We start from the raw sequence: 21,845 nt of genomic DNA on the forward strand, positions 1-21,845 counted from the left end.
GGCTCACCGGCCCCGGCTCACCGGCCCCGGCTCACCGGCGCACCCCAGCACAGCCCCACGGCCACACCACCGCGCCCGCCATTTATACCCCAGGGCACGGCCAGCCCCGCCCCGCGCCGCCGGCCCAGCCAATCCCAGCTCGAGGCAGAGCCCGGCCCCGCCAATCGCGGCCCGCCCGTTCCCGCCCCGCTCGTCCCCCCCGAACGCCGCGGTCCCCGCAGGCCCCGCTCCTGCCGCCGCCGCTCCGGGTGGGATGACGCCGCCCGCTCCCTGCCGTCCCTTCCTTCCCCCGGGAGAACTCCCGGCCGGGGCGCGAACGGCAGTCCCCGCCGGCCCTTCCCAGGCCACAACAGCACCCGCCGGGGCTCCGGCAGCGCGGCCGCGCCGGCTCCAGAAGCGGCGTCGGCGAGAGCGAGAGGAGCGTCTCAGGAAAGCCGGGCTGAGGGGCCGGGTAAGGGGCGGGGCCGCGGCTCTGTTGAAAGAGCGGCTGTGATTGGACAGGGCGGAGAAAGGCGGGCCGGGATTGGCGGGGCCCCGGGGCGGGGTGGGCGGGGCTTGGGGTCTGTGGGGCTGAGGGGGACGGGCCGGGACCTTCGGCAGTGAGCGAGATGAGGAGAAAAGACGCTCCGAGTGGCAAAGTCTGTTCTGATGTAGGTGGTGGAGCGAGCTTTATAGTGTTCTAAATTGCTGCGATGAAGAAGAGTTCCCAAACCTGCTATACCGCAACTTATGTTACTCCCTTTTTACGCATGATCCAACTCCCCCAAACAAAATTCCGAATAAAAAGCAGAACGTATTCTATGCGCATTAATTTTGTAAACTTCCTATCTGCAGTTAGTTATGATGTATGATGGGTTTGTGTAATTCTTGGACTTTTAAAATACCTTTGACATGACTTACTGAAGACACTGGTTTGTTTTCTGCTCTGGGGGCAGGGGGGGTTGCGGAATGTATGGAAGAAATTATACATGTGGTAGAATGTAACAGATTGCATTTTAAATAAGGAGCAAACAAAACGTGCTGGCAATCTTTCCTGAAAGAAGACTAAAGGAGTTGCCATGGAAATTATTGTAATTTATGAGCCACTACAACAACAAACATTTAATTTGTGATTTTTTTGTTCAACCTATAGATCTCATTGGAATCTTGCAAAGATAGTCAGGAGTGCTGCATTATGTTTTCATAGAGTTCATAGATTTAATATTTTTCTCATAGTTTCTAAAAATAGAATAGCTAAATTTAGGTTTAAACGGCTCTGAAGTTAGAGGTAGTTCATGTTACATGCTGAACTTTCAGCTAAAATCCTTGTTTTATTAAAAGAGGGGTTTGTGCAGTGGTGGAAAAAGCAATATAAGTCCAGAAATATGCAGCTAATTTTCAGCTTTGTTACCCTACCATTTCATGCAATAGAAGAAATATTAAGAAGTATATTGACATTAAGTAGTCAATCTTTGGACCTATGTTTAAAAGATTTGCCTATGCTTGAGAGCTCAGGTTGTAGCCTAGAGCCACATTTCCTCTGCAGCCTTTGAACAACCTTCCGTTACTCTGCTTACGAAAAAGTTACTCAACAATAAAGTTTCATGGCAACATCAATATTGCAGATTATTTCCAATTAATTTGTTGCAAATTGCTTTTGTTTACTCACTCTCCTGTGATAGCAACCATCATTCCCACTTCTGCAACTCAGGGCTTTCAAAAAATTTTGAAAATGCCCATTTAGAGGTTTTGAAAGCCTACCTTTCACATTCCAGTTGTGTCTTGTGGGGTAAGGTCAGTTGGGAAGAAGAATTTTAGTTGACAGTTTGGGGGTTTTTTTAAGTAAAATCTAAACTTTCATTACTGGTTAAATAGAAAGTTAGTATTTCCAGTAGAGAAGAAATATTAGCAAGAAGGCCTTCTGAGCATAGATTTTAAAATAGATCAATTTCCTCCTCTGTTTGAGGCTATGAGAAGAATTGATTTGAAATAAGGATATTTAAGATGGGAAGGTTTTCACCAGGAAACACAGCATGTGGTTGGAGCAATAATTGCAATATTTGCCTTAAAGTCCAATTATAAAACTAATCCAAACATCATCATTTTATTTTGTTATTTTCATTAGAAACCTACTTCATTTTACTGATACATTTAATTTTTTTAAAAAATCTAATACAACTTGTTCATTTTCACATTGAGTTTTTATATTTATTTGCATAATATTACCTATAGTAGCAATATAGATAATACTCCAGCATTATAAAATGGAACATTAAAGAAAAATATGGGTATATAGCACTTTCATAAACCATTAATTCAGCTTTGCTGCGGGTGGGCCTCATTAAAGTCTGTGATAGTGGCATGCTAATGTTTACAAAATGGCATATATCAGCTGTAAGAATCTCTGGACCCTTTTTATTACAAAAAGTACTAGTTTTCCCAAAAAGCCTCTTTGAATTCAGCTAATTGTTTCTTTGAATAAGTATTTCTGCATCCAATAACTCATGTACAATGCTACTTGTTTATTTATCTGTTCATTCTTTGCCTCTATATATGCAGTCTAAAAGCATTTAAATCCCTGGATTTTTTTCAAAGTTATATTGGATTTGCCTTTTGAAAAGGAGCAATTACATTGTAGTACATTAGAAAAAAAAAAAATCTACATTTTGGAAAAAACTCGTTTTCTTTTAAATGCAGCCAGCTGAAGTGTAATTTTAAAAACCTGTGCAGTTGGAATCTGCAATCCCTCCAATAGCTGTAATTTTAATTGTAATCTGCAGAATGTCTTTGAGGTAAAACGAGATCTTAACTCTTTCAAAGTCTAAGGGACTTCAAGACAAAGAAAGCAGTTCAACTGCCACAATATTGTTGCAAAAATAAGTTTGGACACAGCAGATGCTTCCATTTGCAGCCCAGAGCCAAGGAGCATCCCACAAGTCTGGACCAAATAAGGACAGCACGAGTGGCTGTCTCTGTGGAGTGCCAGTCTGCATGGAGCACCCAAGAAACAGCAAGGAGAAGGCCCAGCTGAGGCCCTAAGTGGGATGTTGGTAGGAGAGGGCAGAGCTAAAATCACTCCAGGTATGGACTGTCTGAAATGAAAACCAGTATTGTAAAAATTTTGGTCTTTCTGTCCACTGCTCCTAATTAAAAAAATGAATAAAGTAACAACAAAAAGCAAAAACAACCAAAAAAACCACAAAAAAACCCCCAAACAAGCAAACAAAAAAAAAAAAAAAAAACCAACAACAAAACCCACATAATTTCTTGCCTTTTCTTTGTTATTCAACTTTTTTAACTGGCTTTCTCAAAAAATTAACTGGGAGCTCCAGCACATTAAATGGATATACATGTGTACATCACCTGGATAAGTGATGTACAGAAACAGTGCAGGCAACAAAATCAGCTGGGGAGCAGAACGACACAAATATTCTGCAATGCTGCAAATATTCAAAGCAAGGTTCTTTTTCAATATATTAGTCGACTAAAAATTAGTTTTCTTCTTCCCATGGCAGGTGAGCTGCTTAAAAGCTGCTTTAGTGCTGTGGGAGAGGTTTGGGGGAATTAAGAATGTGGCCATATCCAACTATGCTGGAAAAAGAGTTCCACCTTTTGAATCAGTAAAGTCTTGGAATATTCACCCTGAAAATCAAGAACCCACATTTCTCCACAGCAAACTTTGAGTGGGCTTTGAGTTGGTAATTGGAATAATTGCGACTATTCTGGCCCTCTACATCCTCTTTTGTCTACGTGCTTTGTCTGTGATTGCTCAGTCCTAGCCAGAGGCTTTGAACATTTTAGTGCTCTGGGTTTGCTCAGTGCTCAGTGCTGAGACAGTGAGGCTTAATGAGGGCCTTCAAGTCATGCTGTAAAAGAAGAGTGAGAGCAACAGACACCTTTAAAATATGTTTTGATTCCTTCCCTCTCAGCTGAGCAGGACAGAAAAGTTTACCGCTTGGGTTTTGATGCACTTACCAGCTTACACAAGATGGCCATTAGTGTTCATCAGAGGCACTTTTTTCTGGTTTTGTTCGATTTCTTTTTAAAATGTTGTCATTTACGAAGAGATAAGCAGTCTGTAAATGTAAATCCATGGGGTTTTTTACAGTTCTTACATAAACAACTAAGGCTTCTCAAATCACTGAAGGTCATTAAAATTTAATGCTGTGTAAAGTTCAGTGATCAATGTATCCATTTAGTAAACATACCTTTTTGTACAAGCTTTTAGCCCTCACCTTGTATTATTCAGGTGGAACCATTATATTCTAAATATATATTTTAAATGAAGCTTTTAAAAGCTTCCTCTGGCTTTTAAGTTTATACCCTTCAAATTAATAAAAGGTCTTCCATTATGTGATGTCATGTTTTGCAATGTTTGTTTATATAAAGTTTTTCTTTCCTTGTATTTTTATCTTTTGATGCAGTTGAAAATATGAATTTTTAAAGCTGTTTCTAAAATGGAAAGCTTTCTTTTGTTTGGTCACAATATAAAGAGGACACTTATGAAGACCAACTCAAATCCTTTTATTGCTTATGTAATCTTAAAATTTCAGTCCAATAAAGATGATTTTTGCACAGCAATATTCCCCTCAGTTCTGTGTCTTGCTCCAGCTAGACCAATCTACATCTATAGTCTGCTGTAATACCCATGGCCTTGTTAAGCCTTGCTACATATACAGCCTTCAGCTTTCCTCATAAGAGATTATCAGGGTTATTCCAGCCTGATGGAGAGGTAGCCTGAGATAGGTAGATATTTTCTTCAACAGAGAATTGTAGCATGATATTGGGGCTGGAAATAATATGTAACTGTCCATTTAAGTCTATCTTATATCTTTTTTTTTATTTATTTAAACTGAAATAATATTTTTGCTCTAGGGTCAGCTTTTAAAAGGGATTTTATGAGCAGGTCATTCCACTTTATTGGATTCTGCAGAACTGAGGTATCTCTTCATTGCAAACTTGTTACTAAGTGTACTTGTTTCAGAATTTGCTTACCCGTAGTTTTGGCAGCTCTAAAACAAATGCTGTTCCAGAATCCTCCTATGAACTTAAAATCAGCATCCATTACCTAGACAAGCAATGATTTTAGTTTCCTCCCTTGTCCATGTATCTGAAGAAGTAGTTTTACATGTAATGCTTACAGCTTCCATTTATCATTAGTTGTCTTGATCTGGATGGTGATCTCAATTTGAACCTCAATAGGGAAGATTAAATAGAAGAAATGAAGCCCAAAAAACAGCCTTGGCAGACACATAACTGAACATGATACAGAGAGACAATTGCCCTCATCTCTTCAACTCCTCATGTAGGCACATTGATGTTCATCTTAGGTCAGCTGATGTTCACACCCCAGGGCTGCAGCAATCAGCTTGGAATGGTGGGATTGGGCTGAGAACTGAGCACAGAGCTTTGGTATTTCATACAACATCTGTGAGTGACTGTGTGTCTGTATACCCGTATATATGGAGAGAGAGAGAGACACATATGCAAATATACATACACATTTGCAAATGTTTCTCTTTTTTTCCCAAATTTATTAAATTTTATGTGTATTGACATCACTGCACAAGAGTGTATTTAAATATAATAAACATTTGTGTTTCAGCTCCTCATCATGCCTCCAGTCCTGACCATATGAAATGGGTAGAATTTGGCAATTTGGCCTGAAAGTATAATCACTCAATCATATTCACCATAATTGATAATGAATGTTAAACTGAAGGTGAAAATTAGAAGTGAATGTTCAACCTTTGGTCTTGAATTACTATGATTTATCTCCTATTTTAAGGGGACTTTTTCCTTTTTAATTAAAAAATCAAACTAGGTGCCACCATTTGAAAAAGTCAATAGGAATGTGGGTTTTAGCACTGGGATGAAATGATCCTTTTTCCTCCACTCAGCTGTACTCCTCTGTTTGCAATGAGTAACAAGCCTTTTTTTAGCCTGTCTCACAAACATACACTTGCAGATGCACTTGCAGTTCTAACCCCGTATGAGAAATAAGCTCTTCAGTTCCATCTAAGTTCCAATAATAGATGTTTTCAGACAGCAGGCTTGGGTAGTCAATTTGGCTAATCACGGCTATCTAGTCTGTCTACATCTGAATGCCACATGGTCAGAATTGTTTCTCAGGCCAAAAGAACATAAAAAAAACAGGGGGGGTTGTCATCCTCTACATGAACTATGTACTGATGTCATGGAGGTACAGGAAAACAGCTTCTCACAGATAACAAACTTGGACAAACTTTAATCCACAACCAAATTCTATGGCCAAGACTAACAAACAAGGTGTATCCACGATGATGCTCCAACATCCTCCCAGGTTCCCAGTTCGCTGTGCCCAGGATACAGTTACTGCACGGGCAGGAATGATGGCCCAAAGCTGCTCTCACAGCACACAGACACCTCTCACTCAAGGGCAGCCGGCAGATCGGCCTGTTCCAGCCAAAGGGTCAAAGAATCCCTCAGGGGTATCCAGCAGAAAAACAATCACTCACCAGAGGCAGAGAGGGGGGTAAGGGCCCTCACTCCCAGGCAGTCCCTGTGGGTGCTGCCCCACGCCCCAGGAAAGATTTCCCTTCACTGCTCCAGGGAAAACTGCATTGGTGGTGCTGCTACATAGCTGGCTCCAGGCAGTGTTGCCTTCCCCTGGGCAGGAGTACAATCTGCTGCTGGCCTCCATCAGGTTCTCTGCTTTGAAGGGTAGGCTCTGTCCAAGGTTGAGGCATCTCAGCGCTTGTGATTGGACTCAGGCTCTTATAAGCTCAATGCCATGCTCTGTGGAGAAATGTGCCAAGAATTTGCATGCTTTGCTGTCCATGCCCAGTGCACTGTGAGCTTTAGGAGTCCTCCTGCCATCTTTCATCCTACAGGACTATGCACTACCCAGCAGTGAGGAATGAGCATCCTCTGTGGGGTATGTGCTGCTAAGAACATTCACTGCAGAATGATCTATCATGTTAGTAACACTTTCTTTAGTCTGTGCCCAGACTGCTGCAGGCACTTGTTTATTCTTTCTTCTCCATCTGGTTTTTGGTTTAGAGTTTGCTTTAACTGAGATCTCATTCTCTCAGCTGGGTTTTGTTTAGCAGCTCAAAATAGCAGGGCCAGCAATGCCTGGAGTCACCTGAGAGCAAGATTTCTCCTTCTAAGCTTTAGAAATAAGCAGCACCCGTATTCTGTCCATTCACTTTCTTACATTGGTTTCTAGATCAAAATCTATGCGTCTAAAGGTCACTGAATTACTTGATGTGTGAATGTGCAGTTGATTCCTCTCACTCTGCTGCTGTTCTTACCAAATAGAGCACTCTTAGCTTGCTTGAATTTGAGAATCCACATTACATTTGAAAGCTTTTTCAACATGACCAGAATTGGATTCCCTCAGATGCAGCTTCACAGAGACAGAGACTGGGCTGGAATCACTCATCCGATTCACCCGGTGTGGATGTATTCTGTCAGTGGGGAGTGCATGAGGAATCTCATTCCCCTGTCTGGTTTTGTTATTATTACTTATCTCCCTGGGTCTTGCATCAGAGATAGAACCTTGCACTTGCAGAAAAAGCAGAATTTATCTTTTTCTAGGTAACTGATGTACAGGCTCACACCTCAAAGAACGAGCTCTGTACTGCAGGCTAAGAACTTCGTTCTGAGGCATTTCATGCCTGAGGCTACTTTGTGCTTCTAAATAAGTGCCTGAAGAGTTAAGCTGCACTTCTGGGGGAAGCAGCAAGGAGAGGGAGACCTCAAGGGAGATGTGAGATCTTGTCAAAATTCTATTTTTACACATAATTTTCTGGTCAGAACATTATTGCACCATCAGAGCACACCTTCATGTTCCAGTGAAGATTCCTGTGTCTTCACTCCTCTGATAGGTATGAACACACTGAGACATTAACATTTGAAGTTAGCATTAGGATAGTTTTCAAAGAAAAACAATAGTTTTCAATTATTATGTAGAATAACTCTAGCAAGTAATAATTTGGATTTTATTCTATATACTGTTGCCTTTGAAGTAGCTGAAGAGATTTTGTGGTTAAATGTTTTCTTCCAAGTCCTGTGTTGCTTTTAGGACTGTTATGAAGACTGCCATTTGTGATCTGTACAATTACATTTATCATCAGCTCCAAATAAGTTTTGGCTGATTTTCTGGTTCGTCCATCAAGAAATGATTTGGGTCATCCATGTAGGGGGCTTAATATAGTAGAAGTTTTCCAAGATGGACATAAGGCTCTCTATAAAATAAAAATGTAAGCACAAATGAATAGAGGTGTTCAAAACTTGATGAATTTTACCTGTTCTTTACATTCAGTATCCAGCTCCATAAGAACTGTCCTGAAAATTGCAATTTGACACTGGTCCATGAGCTGTTTATCCCAGGGTGTTTTTCAGCATTTCCCCTCAAATTTTTAATAGTATTTTATAGACTCAGAGACCTGTTAGTAGTTAGTTTGATTTGGGCTTACCTCTGTTTTCATTGAATTAATACCTAAAAATAGTGAAGTTTCTGTACACACTTCAAATAGCAACCCATAAAGGAAATGGAAGGAAAATTCAAACAGTTTTATGCAGCTTATTATAACTGATAGTCCTTGGGAGAGGACTGAATAAATAACAGTAGACTGAATCACTTTGTAAACTTCATTCAAGAAACTTTAAAATGATGAAATAAATCTCATTCTCTCAGAGTTGATGGTTTGTTTTTCCTTCTTGCCCTTGCAGAGGATGCAAGTCATTTGCTAAGTACAGCAATAGTTATTCTGCAGATTACTTTACCCAAAACAAACAGGCTTTGTTCTTACCTTTCAAGTCTGCAGTCTGGTAGGGTAGGTGTGCATGACAGATTCTTGATAAATAAATGCATAATAAAATGTGGCTAGACTTTATTTTTCCCCAATGTATTGTAATATCAAAAAGAGCTTGGCAGATACTTTACCTCTGCTGTGGCAGGTATGCACATAATTATTCCTCATCCTTGCAAATGTAAAAGAAAAAAGCAAAAACAAAACCAAAAACAAAACCACTTTGTTGCTGGCCAGGATTAAAATTGAAGCCTGCCTTTTGGTGATGACATGAAGAAAGGAATTAACTTTGGTGATACGAATTTCATTGCCTAGCTATTCTACACATTTCATTCACTCAAATTCTTTGTTTTGAAAATAAAATGCAGGGAGGCAGGATTTTTTTGAAGCTTCCATGGCTCTCATTACTTTTTAGCGACCTTTCACTTGAGAACTGTATCCCACTCTCTTTTTACTTCTGCTTCTGTAGTGGGGACTGTCACAGACACAAATATCCACATTGCTATTTTCTTTAGAATTGTGCATAACTAAAATTTAAAAATGTATTTCAAGGACTGAACAGATTGTTAAAAACAGGAGAGGGAGAGATGGGAATTGCAAAGCCACTAGGTAAACTGGAGTGGAAACTATTGTGTGAGGAAGTTATCCAGAAGAGAAAGGCAGAAGGAGGACAGAAAGGAGAAATGATGGTCAGGAGAGTGGTCAGACAATGGAGGGAAAAATCACAGCAAAGCCTCTAGTGACACAACAGCTGCATGAATGGGTAAATACTCAGTGAGCAACTGCCTTGACCAGGGTTAAGAATCAGGTGTAAATTAGCAGGAAAATATTCTGTGATCTACATGACTTACTGCGCTATTAGTTCAATTCAGGTTACTTCACTTTTCTTTGTCCTTCATTTTAATTCCCCATTTTACTCCCTGTTGCTCGTCAACCAGATGTTTTTCTTTCTCATCTTGCTTTATCCCACCACTTTCACTGACTCAGCTAGAATCCCCTTGTCTGTACTGTTTCGGTTTGATTTTTTAACTCTAAAAAAATCCTGGTGCCATTTTCTTCATGATTTCACTTTGTCATTTTGGGGTTTCTTTCTTTCTTTTCTTTCTTTTCCTTCCTTCCTTCCTTCCTTCCTTCCGAATTCCTTCCTTCCTTCCTTCCTTCCGAATTCCTTCCTTCCTTCCGAATTCCTTCCTTCCTTCCTTCCTTTCTTTCTCCTGCAGAAATAATTACTGTTTGTCTGGCAATAATACTGAGAATAACTTGGCTTCATATATGTCAAAGCAGGCCTATGATACAATAGAGGAATCCAGAAATGCTGTTAGCAACTATGAAAATCCAGAGTTTAAACAACAACTAGTTTTTTATTGTCAGTAGAGAAACCCTTAACTTTTCATAAATGAAAGCCATCCTCTCTAATACAAGTATCCTTTTCATAAGCAAATTACTACTGATATGCAGTTAATCTATTAAATGGTTTGCTTTAGTTCAGAGACTTCATCTTTTATGGCAAATTATTTTTCTAAGAGACCAAAGCTACTTCATTAGCTTCCCAAAATATGAGGCAATTATTAATTAGATACATCTTTTTTCCTTACCAATAAATAATCTAATGCACGTTTGGTTGCAGCAAAGACTCAGTTATGCAGTAAAATCTTCTAGCTTTGATTTCAGAAATTAGTTTTCTGTACTGAAAAGCATTCCTGGGAACTGCTGAGCAATTGTGACCTCTGCTGGAAGCCTTAAAATGGCTTCGGATAGACGGCAACCACTGGAAACCATCATTATTGTTACTGTAGGCACTAATCTGCAGCGTGCTGGGCCCTGTACAGACAGATTAAGAGATTGTACCTACTCTGAGGAGTTTACAGGATAAATAGAAAAGGAACATACAACATAAATAGAAAATATAAATGAAACCAAAGAGGTCATCAGTGGTAGTAGCTCTTAAACTGCATGCACATGCTACCTTTGAAATAGTATAAGATATTGATGAATATTCACCATGCTTATGGACATGGTTATAAGTATCCTGATAAGCCAAATACTCCAAATTCTTAGATTGAAACAATATTCCTTATCATTATTTCTAAATACAACAGTGAAACGGGTAAATTTTTGTTTAGGAAGAAATTCAGTATTGAGTTTCTGCTGGAAAAAATATTATATTCACATGTGTATGACAGAGGGAGGCTTTAGTGGAAGTACAAAGAACTATATATTCATTGATCTGGGATTGCCTTAAGCCACCATTCATGATTCCAGCCCAGAGTAAACCTTAAGGTGCTTATAACCCCAGTGCTTGAAGTGATGCAAGGCTGTGAATCAGCATGAAATGTACAATTAAACACAAATTCCATTTGTATTCTTGGAAAGAGACGTTTATATTTGACAATTTATAGTGAAGAATGAACTGATTGTGGAGTTTTGAAAAATGCAAATGAATTTATGGCTGTTCTTAGAGTGGAGCATTTGCCATCCTGAACATATGGTTCATTAAGGCTTCAGCAACTGCCTACTGTGGTTAAAAACAGGGGTTTGGGAATTCTAAAAAGCAATGCAGTAAGATCAGAACTCTTGATGTCAGAAGGCCTTGAAGACAAGGCTGTCTTGCTCTTCCCAGTGCATCCCTGCTTTCTGTGATGGTCTGTACAGTATGTGACTATCATTTTTAAAAATCCTTTTGTTGTGATTGTGTCAAAAAACAGGCATATCCATAAGAATCTCTTAGGTGCAAGTGTCATGTAATGAAAAATTGACCTGCATGAAACTAGTTGGGAAACAGCATTAGTTTAGTACAAAGAGTAGCCCATTTACTGGATGCTCAAACCTGATTGTCACACTTGAAGGAACCAGCTTACCATCCAAATTAAACCTTTAGGCATCCTCTGAATAAATGGGAAAACTAACATTGATTTTGGTCAATGATGAGTTTAGCCATAAATAGCTTACAGTGTATAAATAGCTCTTTAAGAGAAGGGGAAAAGATGCAGGGAAGAGTTGAGAGATGGGATGTCTGTCTACAATAGGGAAAGAGCACTATGAGCCCTCTGCCTATTCCTAATCCTTCTAGCAAAGCAACTGGGGATGGTGTCATTTCTTAAAATTGCTGGAGAGGAAGAATATTCAGAGAAAACTTAGATTATTTACTGAGGACAGAAACAAACTTGAATGTTTCTCTTTTCTTCAAGAGAATAAGTCTTCACGCAGTCCTTTTGATGAACTTAACTGAAATATAAAGCAAACACCAAACTAACCCCATTCTTTATTTCCAGTGGATTTTAACTTCTTATACATCCCTATTTATTTCAGTTTGTCTATTTAATCCTTCTTAGCTTTTGCACGGACCTTCAGGGTGCTTTTTTGCCATACCTTAGTTACCATGCTTCAGCAATATGCTTTGAATTATTCCAGATCCTTTCACTGCAGATGCAGAGCTAATATAAATCAGGTGATGAAACTGTGAACCAAGAGGAATGTTAGATGGTATTCTTGGTTTTTTTCTTTGCAGATTCTAGAATTGTATTTTGTTGTTAACAGACTCTTAGATTTTCCTGGAGGGGAGTGGGGGGGAAAGTAATATCCTTGAAGTACTGGTGGAACAGCTGGAGCAGAATTCAGAGGAAAATAAAGGGGGTTTTCCTTATTTTTTCTGTGCTTTTAAACCAAGAAAAGTGTTTCATGCATTAGTGTCTTATAGGGATGAAGACAAGGAATTCTATACCTTTTGAGACAGCAATGAAGAACCAGCAACTAATTTGTCTTTCCAATAAAAAACAGCACAGCAAAAAGAACAATGTCATTTCAAAGCACATGTTAAGGCAAAATACTGATCCTTTTGAAATTACATCAGCATTCTGCTAGGGAATGAATAGAGAGAATATTAGTCCTCATTTCCTCACTGCCAAACAGACAAGTACAACGAGATTGGCCCAGCATGATGAGATACCTAAATGGAAGACTAATCATGTCAGGCTCCCTTTGGAATAACTGGGGAGGAAAAAAAATGTCTAACTCAGTGTTTGGAAGAGCTCCTCTGTCATTGAGCTCCCTCATGTGACTTCATGCCCATCCAGAGACCATTTAACTGGCGTGCCTGAAGTAGAGTGAATCTGTCTCAAAGATCATAGACAAAGGATGTTCCTGGGGATTTCAAGGCAGGACAGTGCCTATATTTTATTGGGACTGTGAATAATTAAAATTATTGAAAATATGGGGACTCATGTTTCAGATAACTCTAGGGTTTAGAGAGTCCAAAAGGGTCATAGGTTAGATTTTGCTGCAAGCTGTAAAAATAAGTTTGCAGATGAGAAACTGAAAATGTGATTAATCTCTAAAGATGCACTCTCAAATTGTGAACAGATGTACTCATTTCGATCTGAGAAACTGCAAGGTTTGTATAAAGTCTCAGTGAAGACCTAAATATTCAAAGTATATATTGTGCACTATGGTAACATTTTGAAATGGTGGGAGTGAAATAATTGAGAAAGCTTTGCCTAATATGAGAACAAGACAAATTATGACTGTCAATAACACAACTGGTATTAAATCCTAAGCAGGTGTGAATGCAAGATGGAAGGAAATGCATTTCTCAGCTCATGGGTGCCTTGCTTGAAGCTGAATGTTGCAGGCAGTAAGTACAGGCTTACCTAAGTAATATTTTATACATGATACTACTGTCCCTAGTTCCAGTAGCCCCTTTATTACATTAGTATTCTAAGTCCTTTGTGCTTCCTTTGTGGAGGAAGTGCTAACTTTGGCAATTGCAGTTTCCCAGCTCTAAGACTAATGAAACAGGAGTGCAAGTGAAAAACCTTTCATTTGTTGTGTTTCTGCTGCTGGAGGGCCAGCAGAGGGAGCTTAAGTAACAAACACTCTTCCCAGGGCTTATTAATAATACAAAGATACATAAACAAATAAACAAAAGTCTGCCATGATAGCCTATTCCCTGTAGGAAATGGGAGGAAAAAGAAAATCAGTAGCTCTTGAATGGAAAACGGTAAAATCAGCAGGGAAAGGAAACTTTCCTAGTAAACAAGAATGCACTAAAACTACCATAAAAAATAGTTTTTAAAATCTATAAATCTCTGTCAGATTTGCAGAGAATAAATGGTATTGCTATGTTCTTAAGCTTTTATCCATACCCAAGAAATTTATTGTTAGTCTTGCTTACTTTTGCTTTTTTATGCATGCTCAGAGTTTTAAAAAGCAAAGTCTTGACTTCTTACTTTACACACCATTGTCCTACAGGTGCTGTGACTTCAGGAAAAATAGTGGGGATAGATTTGCACTGTGCTTTCTAACGCAGTAGAATAATGTCCAAGCAATTCCTAAGTCCTTTTATCTCTTTACCTATCTCAGCAGGACAATCAAGTTGGTAGGAAGTAAGAGATAAACAAACAGGAAAATAATATCCATCTCGTCTTCAAGGAGCTACATAAGATACCTCAGTTGGCTTTTTCAACTAAGACAAGCAAATACTGTGCTCCAGGATCACTTGACAGAGCAGTGACAGGGAAACTCCAGTTCCTGCTCACCTGAGGAGCCTGGGGCACTTTGTTAGAGTGTCATGAGCACCTTACTTCAAGTGTATAAATTTTGCCTATGCTGGAAGGAGGAACATAATTTTGGGAAACTATATGAAGGTCTGGAAAAGACATGAAAAAAAATCACAAGTGTGTTCTCAGGTGATTTTTCTTTCCTTGTTTTTAAGTATGTATACTTTTGTGCTCAATATTTATAGCACTATTAGTTATAGAAAGGTTGGGGTTTTAATCAAATTATATCAAAGATTTCCTAAGAATTGGTAGCTAGAAAGATTGGTTAGTATTGAATAAGAATTTTCTAATAACAACTTTGCTGTTAGAACCCAGTATTGATTGTGCAGCTTGTGGCAGAGCTGTCCACAGGGCACATTGTAAAATGATATCCTCTCACTTAGTTTCTTTCACTTGCAGCATATTAGGGAGCAGTTGCTGAAACAAGTGGCAGTGATCTATAGACTTGCTGAATGTATAGTTTATTTCCAGCTACACACACATTTATTTCACATTGCCACTTCTGAGTGCCAAGTTTGGGGGTGCTCTCCTTGAGAACACAAGACTTTCAAGTTACGCACACTGTTCTGATTTGCTTTTCGTCTCCATAAATAAAATTGGTTTATGGCTTTGATAACAGGAAAGCAGATCCCTCAATAAAAGATTTCTGAGTTCCTTTCTCCTTCTTGTGGGTCAATACAGCACTTGGCTGCCTGCCTCTTTGCAGCCAAGCAATCAATCCCCTTCAGAAAAGACCTAGACCAATTTCACACTTGCTGTGTACTTCATAATTGGCCCAGTTCATTCCAGTGTTAAAATTATTTATTTTGTCATCATGATAATCTCTGTCCAGTAGTCCTAAAGTGTCACCTTGTGGCTTCTACTGGTTATGATTTTATATCTTCAACAGAAAACATACCCAAGCATCAAATACAGAAAATCTGTAAATTCCTCTCTGGGTATTGATAAAATTAATTTGGGGTATTGATAAAATTAATTTGTATTTTAACTGAGAGTGCACTATTGGGGTTTACTTTTGAAATAACTGGTGATAGGTAAGAGCAAAAATCTACTAAGTAGTTCATAATCTATTTGCAAGCTACGAATAGATTTTTCTATGGTTAAATGCAGTCAAATGACTTTAGGATGTGTGAAAAAACAAGATGTAACAAATCATTAGATCTTTAAAATGCTGATTGTTAATAAACCTAATTAATAAACCTAATTTTCACACTACAATGAAACAAACAGAAATGTTTATTTTGAGAGGAAAATGTATACAGTCCCTGACTGTTTTGCTGGTGGCTAGGGTCAGAGACACAGACACCAACTTACGGAACAGTGGCATTTACTATGATGTAAAACTGCAAAGAATCACGAAAGGATAAGCTAAGCAATGCACCTAACCATTAGCAAAGAGTTACAAAGAGATAAGCTGAGCAATGCTAATCATTACTAGGAGAGAATGCCCACAGTGATTAAGAAAGATACATCACCACTTACCCCAATAAAATAAATCATCCAAGTGCGAGAGGCATCAGCTGTGGGGGGAAGCTGTCCCAGCCAAGGACTGGAGAACCATGCCCGGAACTGGGAACTCCTGCAGTGCCTCCCCCTTTGCAGCCACGAGGCTCCCCCACTTTGCTCTGACAGGGGCCCAGTTTTTACACTGCTCAACAAACAAGCTGACATAATTTCTAATTTCATTTTCCTGCTAGACTTCTCCCAAAGCCTGGCCAGGGCTCAAGGAAGATCCAAGGGAGTTGTCCTTGATCCTACACCCCCTAATTAGGCCAGATGTGGCCTTATCCTGTTTCTAGATATGGAAAAGTGAATAAATTCTGCCAATAAATGAACACATATAACACTACTTCGTTAGTGAGCAACTATATGTATAACATTAAGTTGGAAGGTTCATCTAGAGGTCAGCTTTGGCTCAGGGCCTGTTGTTCAGGCCTGGGTACTTCAGTGACCCAGAGCACATGGGATCTAAGTTCATTTGCATAAAGGCCAGGGGAATTAATGCATAGACAAGATGATTTTTCTGAGATGAGAGTTGCTAATGAAAAATATTCCTGTTGTTTCAAGGAAAGTGTTGTTATGAGCTCATTTGTGTGTAATATTTTATACTGCATAACATGTCTTTAAAATAGATTTTTGAGTTATAAGTTGTGAATCAGCTAGCACAGATACCCACTTTAGTGATAACTTCCAATGAATTCTGCTTCTGAACTACTGCTAAGGTAAATTAGATATTGATTTCTGACAAAATGGAAGATTTGTCTCATAGCTGAATTTTGAACCTTACATATTAAATAAGAATTTGATAGCTGATGCTAAAACTTCTTGTTTTGTTTGATAGATCCAGAGTCCTAAACTGAAAGATGCCACTGCACAAATGCTCAGTTTAAAAATAAACACAAACAACAACAACAAACTGTTTTCCCAGTCAGCTCTGCTCTGCTGGAGCTTTGAGTGATGACTCTGAAGTGTTTCTTAGCTTGAACTTCCTTTTTGCCAAATCATTTTCTTGGGGTGTCAGGTTATTTCTGCTGCAAGCAGTAAATTAATGACAACTGAGACTGGCACTGTCTGTGTTCACACACACAGGTGGATTGCTCACTGGCTGACATTGATCACTTGCTGCATGGCTCTGACTGAGAGCCACATATTGAATTCATTATTACTGTATGTCTGTTATCTGCAAATCTCATGTGTTAAACCAAGCTTGCTGATAAAGCAAGAGATATTTCAAAAGCAAGAACCTCAAGAAAAAAATTACTGGTAGTTTAGGATGAACAATTTAAAACTTAAATATGTGGCAAAAAAATAGATCTTTTTCTTCACCCTTTAGTACTTAACTTCTTTTTTAACATTAAAGTTATAAACCCTGTGTCAGAATATGTGATGAGATTCTGCTGAGAGTCACTAGCAATGGTATAACAATACTAAAATTATTTATGTCCAGTGACGTAAGTTGAATGAGCTAGACCTTGGGTTCAAAGAAAATATGAGGTTTTATGTAAATTAAAATGGATTTTTACTGGCCACTAATCAAGTGTTTACCTGTTTCCATTAAAACTACATTGAGTTTAATCAGTATGCCTTCTAATGCATGCATTTCTCCCTAAATAAGCAGGATATTTGTCATGAATATTTAAATTGGATTTTAAGTCCATGAAAGTGTAATTTAAATAAAAAGTGAGGTGTTTTTTTCAGGGTTGGAGATTAGCATCCTCAGATCCTATTCAAAAGTTGTAAACAAATTTTCAAATTAATGGTCTCCAAATACTTTTTCTTAGCATTTGGGATTAAATGTCTTTAATTGCAAAAGGCTTAAAATGTAACTACAGTTAATATAATGCTATCTGTACATAAAGGGTTTTTTTCTTGTAACTAAACAGAACTATTACTGAATAATTCAGAAATGGGCAGAATACAGAGTATTTTAAATCTAAAACATGGATATATAACTGTACCTTATTCAAATGTCTGTGGAAAAAAAGGCCTCTGTGTGTTGATTTCTATGAATATATATTATATGTATACAAACAGAAGTGAAGCATTTCATGCTGTAAAGAGAAACCAGAATACAAGGAAGCAGGGAGTTGACAAATGATGACCACGTAAATAATTTTATGTTCTCTAGCGATTTAGAGCACAGCCTCTCCTAATTTCTCCTGTCTTTTCACAGGAAGTGAGACAGACCACCAACAGCTCAACTTCCTGTGAGCAGCTGATGTTTTAGGACATTTAAGTTAAGCCCTTAATAAAACCCTGGTTCTGTCGAAGTTGACACTTACCATGGACTGGAATAAAGCCAGACAGACACCCCTATTATTCCAAAAACAGAGGTTTTCTTTGACCTTCAAGGTTTATTTCAGATAAGCCAGCAGCAATGGAGTTGTATTGAAGGTGTAGTATTGCTCAGGATGCTCTTTAACACACAGAAGTCCACGTGAGAAAGGCTGTCAGCAGGCTGGTTATCACTGCTTGTCACTGTCACAGGGGTTTGGCATTGCTGTTCAGGCACTGAGTCAGTTAAGTGTTGCTGAAAGATGAAGGGCTGGATATAAATTATGTAAATGTTCGTGAATACATGCACTGTACTGTGATACTGTCTGTCACTCAGATTCACAGAGTGTAGGAAATGCTACTCCTTGCTGGATGAGCTTGGTCTCAGTAGTTTGAGGGGCTTTCTCGTTGTATAGAATGAAACCTAACAGACAAGATGAACTGCAAAGATGGTACCTGAGGAGAAAGTAGCAAACATGGGCAGGGATAAATGTTGACAGAGGTCATTCACACTACATGCAAGTGAGGTCTGGAAAGCCATAGAACTGAAGGCAGGATTTCCTGAGGCTTTAATGAAACCAGGGTTTCGCTCTCGATTCCTAACCTGGACACTTGCTCCTTCCAAGTTTTTACATGTACTCTCCCCTGCCTTGCCTTTCAGCAGTTTTGGCTTGATAAACAGCCTTGACATTGTTAAACTGACTTCAAGTGTTTTGATCAAGACTTGGCTTAACAAGGTGTGGAATGTAGCCTGCTTTCTGTTGAAATGCTAGCTCTATAAGATGTATAATAATTGCCTTTATTCAGTAATTACCTCACATTTTTATAGGTAATTTCTCTCTTAAATTCTAAAGAATTTTACCTGTGAGTCATCATTGGCCAAAACTGAACAGATTTCCTCCACTGGCAAGAATGATGGTATAAGAATCAGGCAGGGAATGGCAGTGGAGAGGCAGGAATGTTCTTGTATTCCTAATCTTGAATATAATCACTGGTCTCCAGCTTTTGACTCGTGTCTCCCACAAAAAGAAACAATAAACATAGGTTCATTACTTTTTATTTTAATAAGTAGTTCCCAAAACACCATATATTTAAGAAACAGAATCTCAATTTTAGTCTTAACTGGTTTTATTTTTGCTTTTTAAAACCAACAAACAAGAACCTACTGTGGAAAATAGCCCTCGTGTGTCAGAGAACCCTAGCAAGTTTAAAGGCAGAGAAAAGGAACAGATTAAAAACTATTTTCAATCTTGAGAAAAGGAACATTACATTTCATAAAATGCTTCTTGTAAACGCGCCTTCCCCATCCCAGTCATCGTATTTTGGTTTTTCCTGGTGACTGCCTCGCTGCAGTTGAGGCGAGTATGAGGTGCCTAACGCAGTCCTAACTTGCCATCTCGTGGCACGTTTCTGCATTACCGCGGTTACATTTCTGACAATCAATTAAGTATTTTTACATTCAAGAAAGTGTAGATTAACGTGTGTAAGCCCTCATAAAGGCATCTAGCCTAGCCCCTCATTAGGTACTTAAAAACCTAAGGGAGGCAGGTATCCAGTGTCAGTTTATCAATCACGCCATCTTTAATTAGGCTCAAACGATGCATAAATGATGCACGGACGAGCCTGGCGGGTCCCTCCCAACTCAGCGGCCCTGCACGGCCGGTGCTGCCCCGGGGCTCGGCCGGTGGGGAACGGACACAGAGTCACGGACTAACGGACACCCGGACTAACGGACACTCGGACTAACGGACACAGAGTCACGGACTAACGGACACCCGGACTAACGGACACAGAGTCACGGACTAACGGACACAGAGTCACGGACTAACGGACACCCGGACTAACGGACACCCGGACTAACGGACACCCGGACTAACGGACTAACGGACACTCGGACTAACGGACACCCGGACTAACGGACACAGAGTCACGGACTAACGGACACTCGGACTAACGGACACAGAGTCACGGACTAACGGACACCCGGACTAACGGACAGAGTCACGGACTAACGGACACTCGGACTAACGGACACTCGGACTAACGGACACAGAGTCACGGACTAACGGACACTCGGACTAACGGACACCCGGACTAACGGACACTCGGACTAACGGACACCCGGACTAACGGACACAGAGTCACGGACTAACGGACACCCGGACTAACGGACAGAGTCACGGACTAACGGACACTCGGACTAACGGACACCCGGACTAACGGACACTCGGACTAACGGACTAACGGACACCCGGACTAACGGACACTCGGACTAACGGACACAGAGTCACGGACTAACGGACACCCGGACTAACGGACACCCGGACTAACGGACACTCGGACTAACGGACACAGAGTCACGGACTAACGGACACCCGGACTAACGGACACAGAGTCACGGACTAACGGACACCCGGACTAACGGACACCCGGACTAACGGACACTCGGACTAACGGACACCCGGACTAACGGACACTCGGACTAACGGACACAGAGTCACGGACTAACGGACACAGAGTCACGGACTAACGGACACTCGCACTAACGGACACAGAGTCACGGACTAACGGACACCCGGACTAACGGACACCCGGACTAACGGACACCCGGACTAACGGACACCCGGACTAACGGACACAGACTCGCGGACTAACGGCCCGACGGACAAACGGCCCCGGCGCTCCGGCCAGCGGCGCCTCTACCGCCCCGCTCCCACTCTTGCCCGTCCTCCTCCTGTCCCTCTGCCGGGGTCCCTCTCGCGGCCTCCCGCTCCCCCGCCGCTCCCTCCCGGCCCCGGGCGGTCCCGCCGCAGTCTCGCCTCCGCCCGGCCCTGGCCGTTCTGGCTCCGGCGCTGCTGGGCGGGCCGCAGTGGCTGACTCCGGAGCTGTCCCACTGTCCCTGGGCTCCGCCTGGCTCGCCGCGGCTCCAGGGGGGACACACGCGCTCCGGACACTCCCGCGCCTCCCCAGGCCCCCGGCCCGAGCTCCGCCGCTCGGCAGCCCGGCCGCCGGCACCCGGTAGCGAAGCCGGGCCCGCGGCGCTCGGAGGCCGTCCGTGAGGCCGGGCCGAACGCTGACAGACGCGTCTCGCCAGCAGCGAAGGCGGAGGAGGCCCTGCAGGAGCAGTACGGGATGGGCTCCCTACTGGGGAGCGGCGGCTTCGGCAGCGTCTGCTCCGGGACCGCCGATGAGGGGCGGGGCTGGAGGGAGTAGGAGGGCAGAGAAAGGACAGGACAGGCGACCAGCTGAGACCGATGCTTCTCTTGACTCGCAGGTGGCCACCAAATGCGTATCCCGAAATCGCATCTCCCTGCTAACAGCCTCCAGCACCCACCCTGTGCCGGGAGGGGCCTGGGTTGCTGGGAGCTAGTACGACAGAAACAAACACCCGTAAGGCTACCAGACAGAGCCCGGGAGCCTCAGAACCGCGCAAAGGACGCTTTGGTTAGCAGGGACGGAGGGGCCTCAGCTCCTCCCCTGCCCTTATTTGACTTGCCACATGATTCAAGTTTTTGGCCGAAGTGGGAGGGGATAAACGCATGGGTTTTCTCCGCCACTGGCCGCGCTTTTCCCTTGCATGGAACAGCTGGGCGTTCCCTGGGCCCCTTCTGTCCTCTCCTAGCACCAGGGGCATTTTTCACCACCCAAAGTTTGTAAACAAGAGTCGGATGCACTCGAGAAGGCTGCAAGGGCCTCCTTCCAGCCTGGCTCTGCAGATGCTGCTCTGGGTTCTGCCAGG

The 21,845-nt window shown here is 41.3% G+C and overlaps 1 protein-coding gene and 1 long non-coding RNA gene across 2 annotated transcripts; one reads left to right on the forward strand and one right to left on the reverse strand.

Annotated features, from left to right (window-relative positions):
- The first annotated feature begins 204 nt into the window (after positions 1-204).
- LOC125333216 lies at positions 205-18,191 on the forward strand. Its single transcript, XR_007206802.1, has 3 exons — positions 205-451; positions 13,334-13,407; positions 18,006-18,191. It is a non-coding gene; the product is annotated as an uncharacterized LOC125333216 (long non-coding RNA).
- A 960-nt stretch (positions 18,192-19,151) lies between these two features.
- LOC125333369 (collagen alpha-1(I) chain-like) lies at positions 19,152-21,740 on the reverse strand. The gene is made up of 3 exons (XM_048319234.1): positions 21,603-21,740; positions 20,750-21,416; positions 19,152-20,679 (listed from the first exon to the last, which is right to left on the reverse strand). Exons 1-2 carry the CDS (start codon positions 21,738-21,740, stop codon positions 20,757-20,759), a joined length of 798 nt encoding a protein of 265 aa, XP_048175191.1. The 3' UTR covers positions 19,152-20,679; positions 20,750-20,756.
- Positions 21,741-21,845: the final 105 nt, after the last annotated feature.

Source organism: Corvus hawaiiensis, chromosome 14 (genome assembly GCF_020740725.1).
Source record: "Corvus hawaiiensis isolate bCorHaw1 chromosome 14, bCorHaw1.pri.cur, whole genome shotgun sequence".
NCBI lineage: Eukaryota > Metazoa > Chordata > Aves > Passeriformes > Corvidae > Corvus > Corvus hawaiiensis.

What these genes read in the sequence shown, in the direction of transcription:
- LOC125333369 (XM_048319234.1), bottom strand. Translation starts at nt 21,740, where the DNA reads ATGCCCCTGGTGCTAGGAGAGGACAGAAGGGGCCCAGGGAACGCCCAG. An exon ending in CCAAAAACTTGAATCATGTG is followed by an intron (nt 21,417 to 21,602) that starts GCAAGTCAAATA and finishes GGCTGTTAGCAG; the next exon opens with GGAGATGCGATTTCGGGATA.